The sequence below is a fragment of the Hyperolius riggenbachi genome, chromosome 2, assembly GCF_040937935.1.
Source record: "Hyperolius riggenbachi isolate aHypRig1 chromosome 2, aHypRig1.pri, whole genome shotgun sequence".
Lineage (NCBI taxonomy): Eukaryota > Metazoa > Chordata > Amphibia > Anura > Hyperoliidae > Hyperolius > Hyperolius riggenbachi.
In genome coordinates this window covers 481,584,886-481,596,029 of record NC_090647.1, presented here as the reverse complement: position 1 = coordinate 481,596,029, position 11,144 = coordinate 481,584,886, and the positions used below count along the sequence as shown (strand labels likewise).

At 44.1% G+C, this 11,144-nt stretch overlaps 1 protein-coding gene across 2 annotated transcripts in view; it reads right to left on the bottom strand.

The window, feature by feature from the left end:
- Positions 1 to 5,730: 5,730 nt before the first annotated feature.
- The window catches only part of ZSWIM7 (zinc finger SWIM-type containing 7), a 155,531-nt gene continuing 150,117 nt past the window's right edge, over positions 5,731 to 11,144 (bottom strand). The window contains exons 6-7 of one of the 2 annotated variants that reach the window (XM_068266009.1): positions 6,172 to 6,279; positions 5,731 to 5,957 (exon numbers count right to left, since the gene is read on the bottom strand). In XM_068266009.1, the coding sequence (XP_068122110.1) occupies positions 6,172 to 6,279 (108 nt within the window). In that variant the 3' untranslated portion in view covers positions 5,731 to 5,957. Of the gene's footprint in view, positions 5,958 to 6,171; positions 6,280 to 11,144 lie in introns of those variants that run through there. The other variant, XR_011025938.1, reaches the window with a different exon arrangement.

Sequence of the window (11,144 nt, the reverse complement as noted above, 5' to 3'; positions counted from 1 at the left end):
ATGACTCGCAAGCAAGCCGACCCCCCAACTTTTGGCCCACTTTTGGGGGGTGAAAAATTCGGCTTGCTTGCGAGTATATACGGTATATATGTGGGTTTTTTTTCCGGAGACACTATGCCTAACAGCTCCTCTTTAAGGATGGTCAGTGATATTCTACTTATTCTGAGTTGATGCAAATGTTTTATACATTTCTGAAGCTTGAAAATGGATCAAAAAAAGTGCTGCAACACCATCCCTGCTAATCAGTTGAGAACAAGAGATTTAATCGTTAGTAGAAAGGTGCTTTATTTGCAATATGGTAGTTTTAAATAATGCAGTACCAGTTCAACCCCAAGGGTTTTTACTCTAACGGATCAGAGCAATTTTCACTTGTCAGTGCTCCTCCCTTTTATTCCCTAATAACTTTATTACTACTTATCACAAGAAAATGATCTATACCTCGTTTTTTTTCACCACCAATTAGGCTTTCTGTGGGTAGTACATTTTGCTAAGTATTTATTTATTATAAATACGTTTTAATGGGAAAAAACTGTTTTCAGCCATTATACTTTTAAAATTAAACATTCTCCTGTGGATAAAACAAACATTTTATTTGCCCAGTTGTCCCGATTAATAAAACGTTTAAATTATGTCCCTATCACAATGTATGGCGACAATATATTATTTTGAAATATAGGTGTTAATTTTCTGGTCTGTTTTTTTTTTCTTATGGCCATAATTACAAACCCCTATATAATAAATTAAAATTAATTTTCCCCCATAAAATATAGATTAAGAAAAGGTGAGTCCCTAAGGAAACTATTTATTAATGTATTTATTTAAAGCTGATTTTTATTTTACAAGAGTTTTTTTTTTTGGGGGGGGGGGGGGGGGCTAGTGAACACTCTCCCGTATAGGAAGTGATCATTTTTTTTTTTTACACTTTATTAAACTGTTACAGTTTCCTGTTTTTGTGAATGGAGGTGGCCGTTGTTCGCGGTCACGTCCATTCACTCCAGGCAGTGCGATTGGGTAGAGGACCACTCGGTCCTCTTCCCCAATCACCCAGCACGGGAACCCGATGGAAACGGCGGCGGTAGCGGCGAGAACACGTGCGTAGCGGCGGCGGGAATGCGCAACGTATTAAAACGTCATGTTGCCATTAACAAGCAAAAGCATGACGTTTTAATACGTTAGTTTGCCGTTAAATGGTTAAACTACAATCCTGCAACACAGTGATTTCTAATCACTCGAGATCAGCTATTTATAGGACAGCATGGCACCAGGCAACACGTTTCTGAGAAAGTTAGAAAGATAGCAGCCTCTATTACTTCTCTAATTTCAGGTTTCCTCTAAAACAGAAGTGTATGCGTGAGTGCAGCACATTACATCATACCAGTTGCTTTTATTACAAGTTGTTTTTCTTTTCCATGCATTAAATATACCATGCCTGGGTGAGTCATTATCCAGTCAATGAAAACCTTGCAGAGGTCTTTCTCCTCCTTTTAGGCTGATTCACAAAGTCTGGAAAGGTAAGCCAGATTCTAGATTCAGTTCTTAGGAAGTTCACGTTTGGCTAAAGGAATGCGTCATGAAATGTTCAGCAGAACTGGCCTGGATTTCTTAACATTTCCTGGTAATCAGTAGCAAAGGATTGTAAAACTGCTAAAGGTTGAAGAGGTCAAGTTCCCGTACTGCAAAGGGTAAGTGTAGTAGCAGTCGTGATTGTAGTTACACTCGTGGATCTGCGATTACTAAATCTATCCATGTAATAAGCCCGTCCCTGTGTCCGTGCGTTCAGTCCTGACAGCGTTTCCCAAATGCCAAGCAAGCAATATCTCCCTCTGGGCATAGAACTCTTAAAGGAAACCTGTAATGAGAAAAACCTCCCCTGGGGTTAGGGGAAGCCTCCGGATCCTATTGAGGCTTCCTCTGTCCTCCTCAGTCCCACGGCGGCGGAGATGAAGCTCCCCAAACAGCAGGGATGTAAATAAATAAGTCTCCTGCGCCTGCGCAGTAGAGCGGACCCGACAGAAATCGGCTATTTTCGCCTATCTCCATGGAGAGCCTCAACAGCGCCCCTGCTGGAGCCAGAAAAGGTAAATAAATCAGCGCTTATCAGGCTTGTCGAGGGAGGATTGCCGGACACTTTGGGGGAGCCAGAGCTGGACTGCCTGCAGCTACAGGGGAGTGGGAAGCCTCATTGGGACCCTGAGGCTTCCCCCTCCCGAGGTGAGTACCCCCAGGGGAACTTTTGTTACAGGTTCTCGTGAAGTAGCAAACGTTCCATATAGATCACCTGGCAGAACTAAAGAGGAGGTCACCTTCAGTGATACATTTCAGAATGTCAATCGGGGAGAGGAAAAATGTTACATTGGGCAAACACTGACTAAATCCTATATAATAAAACCCGTGTCCCTGCGTCGTCCTGTATCCCTGCGTCCAATGAGCCTGGTGCACGCATACGCGGCACATGGGCGGACATTCAGATAATCGTTGGGGGACGGGTGCACATGGCCGTGCATGCTCGAGGGTCGCAGCCATGGCCTAGTGCCTGTTTTTTTAACTACTTCAGGACTAGAGAACTTTTCACATATCAGCGCTGCTCCCACTCATTTGCCAATAACTTTATTGCTACTAATTGCACCTAAATGATCTATGTATTGTTTTTTTCAGGACAAATTAGGCTTTTAGTGAGTAATATTTTCGTTTAGTAATTACCTTATTTTTAATACATTTTAAAGGAAAAATAAGGGAAAAAATTGAAAAAACACTATTTCTCCATTTACATCAATTATAGCTTTACAATAAACAGTGATAACTAAGTTAAACGCACAAATTTTATTTGCTTATCCATCCTGGTTATTCCACCATTTAGATTATGTTCCCAGTACAATGTATGGTGACAATATTGTATTTGGAAATAAAGGTGTCTTTTTTTCTGTTTTGTCTTTTTTTGCTTTCTCATTGTACACTATCGATGATTACAAAACCTTATTTTCAAAAAATAACAGTAATATACCCTCATGGCATACATATTTAAAAAGCCAAGTTCCTAAGGTAACAATATAGTTATTTTCTTTTATATTCTTTCACTTTGTTTTCATTTTACAAGTCTTGGTTTTGGTACAGAATATACAAAATTTTTATTGCTTTTGATTCAGTTTGTTACTAAAAAGAATACACAAGACATGGGCCTCAATCCTAAAATCTATTCTACTACTTATCATGGTTAAAATGTTACCCCATATGTCTTGTGTAGCTATACTAATACTTCCCCAAGTTTGATTATAATTTTGAAAATTAATTTTCATGTTGGTTTGAGTTTGTCCGTACCCATTTCTCATGTGATGTGGGTCCAAGCTTTAAAACAAAAAAAGTAATTCTAAACCAAAATGTATTCTACAACTCGTCCCAGATAAAATGATACCACATGTGCCTCATTTAATAACAAACTGGTGGTGCACTCTCCACAATTACACTGGACGTGTATACTTGTCCAGTTAGGCTGAAGTGGTTAAAGGGTGGGCCTTTTTGCTAGGTACAAAGATTTGTTGTTGCATTTGTGCAATTATGTATAACAATAGGATATGCATCACAAGAAACCACAATAAAAATACATATTTATGTATCCAACGTTATTATATCGAAAATAGCAGGTAACCTAACAAATGCAGGCTAGGTTTGCTGGGTTAATTAGGTGCTCCTCTATATTTCAATAAGTGTGGCAAATCATGTTCTTTGTAAATGGAGTTGCAATTTACTACTGTTTAAGCAGTCAAAATGCAAGGTTGGTGGGAAGTTCACTGTAAGATTTCCCTATAAAAAAAAAGTAACGTAACAGAACATAAAAGTTGCACCACACGTGCGCACGTTGCATACAGGGCCTGATTCATTAAGCTGTGCTGCTATAGCACCGCAAGCTTCATGACACCAGCGCTAACTAAATACAGGGCTGCGCAGCGTGCGCTATTAAAATTACCTGCGCCCATTCTTAACTTGCGGCCGCTCCTTGCACATACCGGGAGATTTGAAGTATTGCGACCACGATACTTCACTAGCGCGGCCACTACTACATTAAAGGAGTAGCGGACGCAAATTAATAATGGACGCTTGGTAATTCAGGAGTGCGCGCTATGCAGTACTACCGCGCATAGTGTGCATCTCTGTATATAGTTAGCCATGGTATCATTAAACTCACACTGCTGTAGCAGTGCAGCGTAATCTGTATTTAAAAAATGTAGCATAAAGAAACATACCTATGTGTTTGGGGACATCTATTACCCTCTGTCATAATTTTGCCGCTCCCCGCCACATCATGCATAATTAAAAACAGTTTTATAAACTTTGTTTATAAACAAAAAAAAAATGGCCACCAAAACCAGAAGTACATCAGCAGAGCTTCTTTTCCCCTGCAGCTCTAATCCACTGAAGTGTGACAGGATGTTTGTTTCTTCTGAGCCTGCAGACTCGAGCACTCTCACTACACAGAGAGTTAAATGCGTGCATTAAACACCAAGTGAACACCTGACATAACTGGCTAAGCAAATTTGGCCTAATTGGCTATTCATGAGGCAATGCTCATGCAAATATGCATTCGCTTTCGCATGCCGACTTATGCAGGGTCAAAAACCAATGCCGCAAAGCGGTGGCCCTGCGGGAATTAGTTCATGCTGCAATAGCACTATCCAGGAGCGCCACGGGCAGGCTTCCCAATGCCCCCATACAACCGGGGGACCGTGGGGTCCCAGGCGCTCTCACTGCCTGGGAACCACAGCAGCACCCCGGAGGGGGAGGCTGGGTGGCGCAGGCGACCCCCCCCCCAAGCGTGGCCAGCACCGGGGAGAGCCGTCCGCAACCACCTCCCAATATTTAAAAACAGGCACTTAACGTCCATTGCGTTCTGCTGCTGAGCATAGCTTGGGTGCAACACATTTGAAAAGGAAAGGAATAAAGCATGGGTCGCACTGAGCTTTAGAGCTCAGGGCTGGCTCACACACTGCACTCCAAGGGGGGGGGGGGAGGACAGGCGCAGACAGCCCACTCCAGGGCTCACACCACCTGGAATGAGCCATCCACCACCCGCCTCCAAAGGAGAGACAATCATAAATCACTACACAGAGAGTTAAATGCGTGCATTAAACACCAAGTGAACACCTGACATAACTGGCTAAGCAAATTTTTGACTAATTGGCTATTCATCAGGCAATGTTCATGCAAATATGCATTCGCTTTCGCATGCCGACTTATGCAGGGTCAAAAACCAATGCCGCCGAACCAAAGACTCGAGCACTCTGCCTGTTACTGGGATTGCTCAGCATGTGACAGTCCAGGCAGCTCATTTCACAGAGGACAATTTATCCTGGTTACAGCTTGTTTTTACAAGCTGTAAAAAGTCTGCTTGAGTCTGCAGGCTCAGAAGAAACAACCAGCCTGTCACTCTATATGCAGCTCTCTCCCTGGTCAGCCTCAGAGGCAGCTCTCACTGATATCAGAGAGCAGAGACGCTGCCTAATCTAAATAACACACACGGGAGTGTGCATAGAGGGGCGTGGAGGGGGGGGGGGGCGTGCATAACAGATCAACAACACTGAAGATTTGGCAGCCTTCCAGACACAGGGCGACAAATCCGACAGGGGAAAGATAAGTTGATTTATTACAGAGACGGTGATAGTAGAAAGTGCTGCAGTAAGCCAGAGCACATTAGAATAGGTTTAGGAACTTGTAGGATAGTAGAAAAAAGGCTGAACATTTTGTTAGAGTCTATTTAATGAATCAGGTCCATAATGAGGCATGCAGTCAATGAAAATTGCTCAGGGTCCCTTTGAAGATTCTTGCCCAACATCTCCTTACTGCATAGGTGCTGGCTTACAGAATAGGAAGAGCCGAGACGAACCCTGGTCTCCTGTGTCAGAAGCAGAATCCTTAACCAGTAAACTATCCAGCCACTTCATCTTCTGCTGCTCAGGTGGCCTCAGCTATGAAGATAATAGAAGGGGTTTTATAGGAGAACCCAGTACTCAGTGTTGTAGTAATTATATTAAATATTTATTAGGAATAGAAAATTATGAAACTGTATAAAACATTGCTTTAACTGGAACTATTACAAAATAAATACAATGGAACAAGGACAATAATAATAATAATGTTCATGTAGGCAGAAGCTGCAGGTCTCTAGAAGGACAGGCCCACCTAGTCTTCCTTGGTCAGTAAAATGTCGCTCAGCTGCTTGTCAGACACCGTGACTTCCTGGCACACACCTAGGGCTTGGCTGAGGTACACGGCAAGGAGATGCTTGCACTGGAATAGAGGAATGGACAAGATAAGAGAGTTAGAGTAGAAGGAATGTGACTCGAGGCTTGAAGAGGACAGGTGATGATGGGTAATTCTATAAAGGCAGATTTGTCTCCAGGTATTTTCTCATTACATACATTTTAAAGCCAAACCCTGGGCAAGGCACTCATACACAATGTCCACACTGTATGCCCAGCAGCAGTGTTTCTCAACATTAGAACTGCATGTACCCATTTGTGAAAGACAGAACTTGCCATTATAAGTAACCTCATCTCCAGAACCCCTTGATACATACACTATATATTTTTGTTAGGATTATAATGGTGTATGAAAAACCTTTAGGCCAGTTTCACACTGCAAACTGGCGGTAGCGATGTGGTGCATCGCGCCCACTGCACTGCATCGCACTGCCAGAAGCAGGCCTTCAGTGAACACTGTGTTAGTGCGCTGTGTTTCCTGTCTGGCCACCAGCCAAGCAGGAAGGGACACGTGCTTGCGGTGACTTCCTGATTCAGGGAATGCAGAAGTGCACGGAAACGTATTGTAAACACATGATTTCACGCATGCGGGCCGCGATGTAGACCTTTAAAAAAAACATGTTGCCATAGACTAACATGCCTTCCAGGACGCAGATCGCCACGGATCACGCACGGTAACGTAGTTTTGTGACTTCCGGCACAGCGTACCGCAACATGGGAAGTATGACCTTCCCCATAGGATTGTATTAGGCTGCGGTAGCAGTGTGGAAATTTGACGCACCCGAGTGTGAAAGGGCCCTTAAGGTTCTATTTAGCAAAACAGATTTATTGGTGGTTAGTTTATACATTATTTATTTTCATTTTTATAATGGATTGTCTGTGGTAAGTAGAAGTAGCCCAGCATAGATACCTCCTGGGGTACACACAGCAAGTTTACAGTACCTGGACCCTACAAAGCCTAAGAGCAACGATGAGTAAAAAAAATGCTGGTAATAGGTTTTGTGCTCTTTTAGAATCAGTGGTGACTCAATGCCTATATGTAAAAAGGGTGCCGCTGTAATTTGTGCTCTGGGGATAGCTGCCAGTAGAATATCAGTAAATTACTGATATTTTGCTATTGATGAATTGTTAATTCCGATATTAGAATAGAATTCATTTTTACCAATATTTTAATATCACTAAGCCTAACCCTGTTTTCAGTCGAACCCTCCTATCGATGCCTAACCCTAACCAATTGTGTTGGTGTTCAAATTCGGCATAGTTGATTCTGAACACCCGAATACTCCCGACTGCAACTGTTCAGCACCGAACAAGCGGACAGCGTCACAAGGAGTTCACTGCCTGGTGAGTCACGTTGCTTTTCACATGACCCCCATGCTTCCTTCTTACAAACCGGGAGTATTTCAGAGTTCTGAACAGACTATGCCGAATTCAAACATCAACACTACTAACCAACTCCACCTCACAGCCCCGATATTTGCCAATATTTCGCCTAACACTACCATATTCTCACACTAGCATTAGCAGAACTTTTATCTTAACTAGTTTTCCCCCTGCGGCAGATCTACGCCCCGCAGGACTTCATCTAAAGTCCCAGGAGCGTAGATATAAGTCTACTGCTGCGATAGCTCCCGTGCGCGTTCTCATCGCCGCCCGTTAGTACACCAATCAATGAATGGAAACACAGTCCTCATTCACTGATCAAAGTGCCTGTGATAAAATACCCCATTAATTAACCCCTTACCTCCCCTCCTATAGTTACCAGAATAAAACACAAACAAACAGTTACCTTAGGGACTCAACATTTTTTAATGTGTATGTCATGAGGGTATAATGCTGTTATTTTTGCAAATAAGGGCTTATAATTAGTGATGGACACAAAGATGAAAAAACACACCTTTATTTTCAAATAAAATATTGTCGCCATACATTGTGATAGGGACATAATGTAAAAGGTGTAATAACCAGGACAAATGGGCAATTAAAGTATGTGTGTTTTAATAACAGTAGCATGTATTATTTCAAAACAGTAATGGCTGAAAACTGAGAAATAATTTTTTCATCCTTTGCAAGGTGCTCTGGGGAAGACCAGTGGGTAACTTAGGTCAGCCGACAGGAAGCGGACTGAGTTCCGCTAGGGCACAGAATCTAACACTGGAATTTAAATTATGTGACAGAACTGGAGAGAACACAAGACAGGGAGGACTCGGAGCATTCTAGCTGAAAAAGGAGAATGCACTCCGCAGGGAATGCTATTAGTTTGGACTGGGGATAAGTAGAGTGGAGGGGGGGACCTGGCTAATATACATATACATCAATTATCCTTATATTGGCACTTCTTGATATTGTGCCATCAGGGTTGCATTTGTACTTTTTACCTCCCCAGGCCACTATCACTAGCCACCCCCTGGCCAACAGCAACTCTTCCCGACATACTTACACACACTTTTACTGGTCCCAGAAATCAATGTATTTAAGACCTTTGTTGTGTGACTTTTAACCTCTTGACGACCAGCTAACGCCGATCGGCGTAAACTGGTCGTCTGCGGGTTACCATGGAAACGGCCTTTCCATGTCAGTTCACGGAGGGTGTCTCTGTGAACAGCCGGAGAGCCGCCGATAGCGGCTCGCCGGCAAAATGTAAACAGGCGGGGAAGAAATCCCCGCTGTTTACATCATACGGCGCTGCTGCGCAGCAGCGCCGTAAGGCAGATCGGCGATCCCCGGCCTCTGATTGGCCGGGGATCGCCGGCATCTGATAGGCGGAAGCCTATCCTTCAATGCGCAGGACGGAACTCCGTCCTGCGCATTACGGAGAGAGGGAGGGAGGGAGGTAAGGAGCCAGAGGGCGGAAATGGCTGCGGAGGGGGGCTTTGAGGAGCCCCCCCCCGCAAAACGCAGATGGCCGGCAGCGATCAGACCCCCCCGGCAGGACATCTCCCTAGTGGGGAAAAAAGGGGGGAAGTCTGATCGCCCTGGCATAATACTGATCTGTGCTGCGGGCTGGAGAGCCCACGCAGCACAGATCAGCCAATACAGCCCTGGTCGGCAAGTGGTTAAATTACATTAAATTAAAACTTTCCGGCCCATCCCCAGCTCTGCTAGGTTGGAGCTGGGTAACGGGCGGAGTCAGATTTGAAGAGCGGCCGGCAGTGACGTTGACAACTCATATTACAGACAGTAAGCTGCCGCCGTTCATATTCCGAGTCCCAGACCTGGCCAGCCATAGCTGCTTGCCGCAATCATGTGCAGACTCTGTGGAGGAAGCAGGGCTGCCACACACCGCGTCTGGGAGAGTGTTTGCAGCAGACTAAACAGATGACATTTGGAATAGTGTGGTTAGGCACTTGCCACTGGCGTTCACGCATGCAATATTTGCCAGTTTAACTGCCTGAGTGTGCCAGCCCACTGCCCGCCCCTTGCTTTCTGGTGCCCTAGGCCATGACCTTTATGACCTTGCCTGAAATCCGGCCATGTGTGCCATTATAAAGAGCTGCCAAATACACTTATGAAGTTGGAAGAGGTATCGGCCACTGTAAGTAACTATGGCCAGCCTCATGATAATTGAGGTATAAATAAAAATGAAATTATAAAAGTTGCATTTTAAACATTTTTTTTTTTTTTACCTATAGGTCTCATTGGTTCTGAAAGGAACACTGTTTTGCAAGCATACTGAGGGGGGACGTCCACGAGACAACCTTGCACCATGGATGCCACTAGGTTTATGGTCCGAAAAATACAGTACTTTTTACACTTGGAATAGTGAACAAGAGCAGAAGTGATTGAAAACGAGCAAGAAAGAAAAGATACAAAAAGTCCAGAGTGCTCAATCAAAATCAACAAAATAATTGATGCGGCTGCTCAGGGGATACCAATTTACAAAAACATTTAAGGCTCATTTACACTATGTGCTGCGCTGTCAGTTTTGACGCAATGCACATAGGGTACGATCTACATGGCAACATGAAAGTCCATAGACTTTCATGTTACCATTCACATTACAGGTGTGCGTTCCCATGCTTACGATGTAATACGATGTAACGCTTCTGGGAACATTTAATCGCACAACGCACACATTCTCCTGATTAGTTGGCTGCCAACATCTGCGCTCCTAGCGCACCACAACATGTATTCTGTGCCTTGGCCTCACGATGGCAATGCATACACGAAATCGCGTTTGTGTATGCGCTCTGTAGTGTGAATGAGCCCTTATTCGTAAGTCAGAAAATATATACACAAAACATTTCACTTCACCCTAAAAACATGTGGAGCGTTCCATAAGACACAGCAGCCACCCATTTATCCTCCATGGCATGCACACTGGTACCGGTACCACTTTCCAGTTAGCTTCAGAGTGCGGAGACAGGTATAGGCAGCGATATATTCAGTTAGCAAGTTCCAGGCTGGTTGTGGGACAGCATAGTGCTGCTGATATCTCACTCAACAGGCATACACCACGAACCCCTTTGTTTCTCCAGCAATTTAAAGAGCAAGCCTCACTGTATCCTCCTTCGTGCTGCTCGCTCGACCCGGCTCACAAGCGTTCTAGCGGGGAGCGGCAGCCACACAGATATCAGCTGTGAAACATCAGCCGGCCGGCTAGCAGGAGAGCTCAAACACATGGGATGTGACCCCGCCCACTGTGTGCTTCGTCAGGATGCGTGGCGTAGGGGGCGGAAGCATGCTTTATGCATACCGGCATATGTGCGCGGGGGGGGGGGGGGGGAATCACCACCGTCACTAGTATCTATAGTGACGGTGTCTATCACCAATGATGTTTTTGTTTTCAAAGATGTTATTGAGTTTTCAATTTTTTCAATAAGATACATTAAGGCTAACAACAAAGCCAAATAGTATTGTAACAGTCAACATTACATTGATCAGTTAACATGC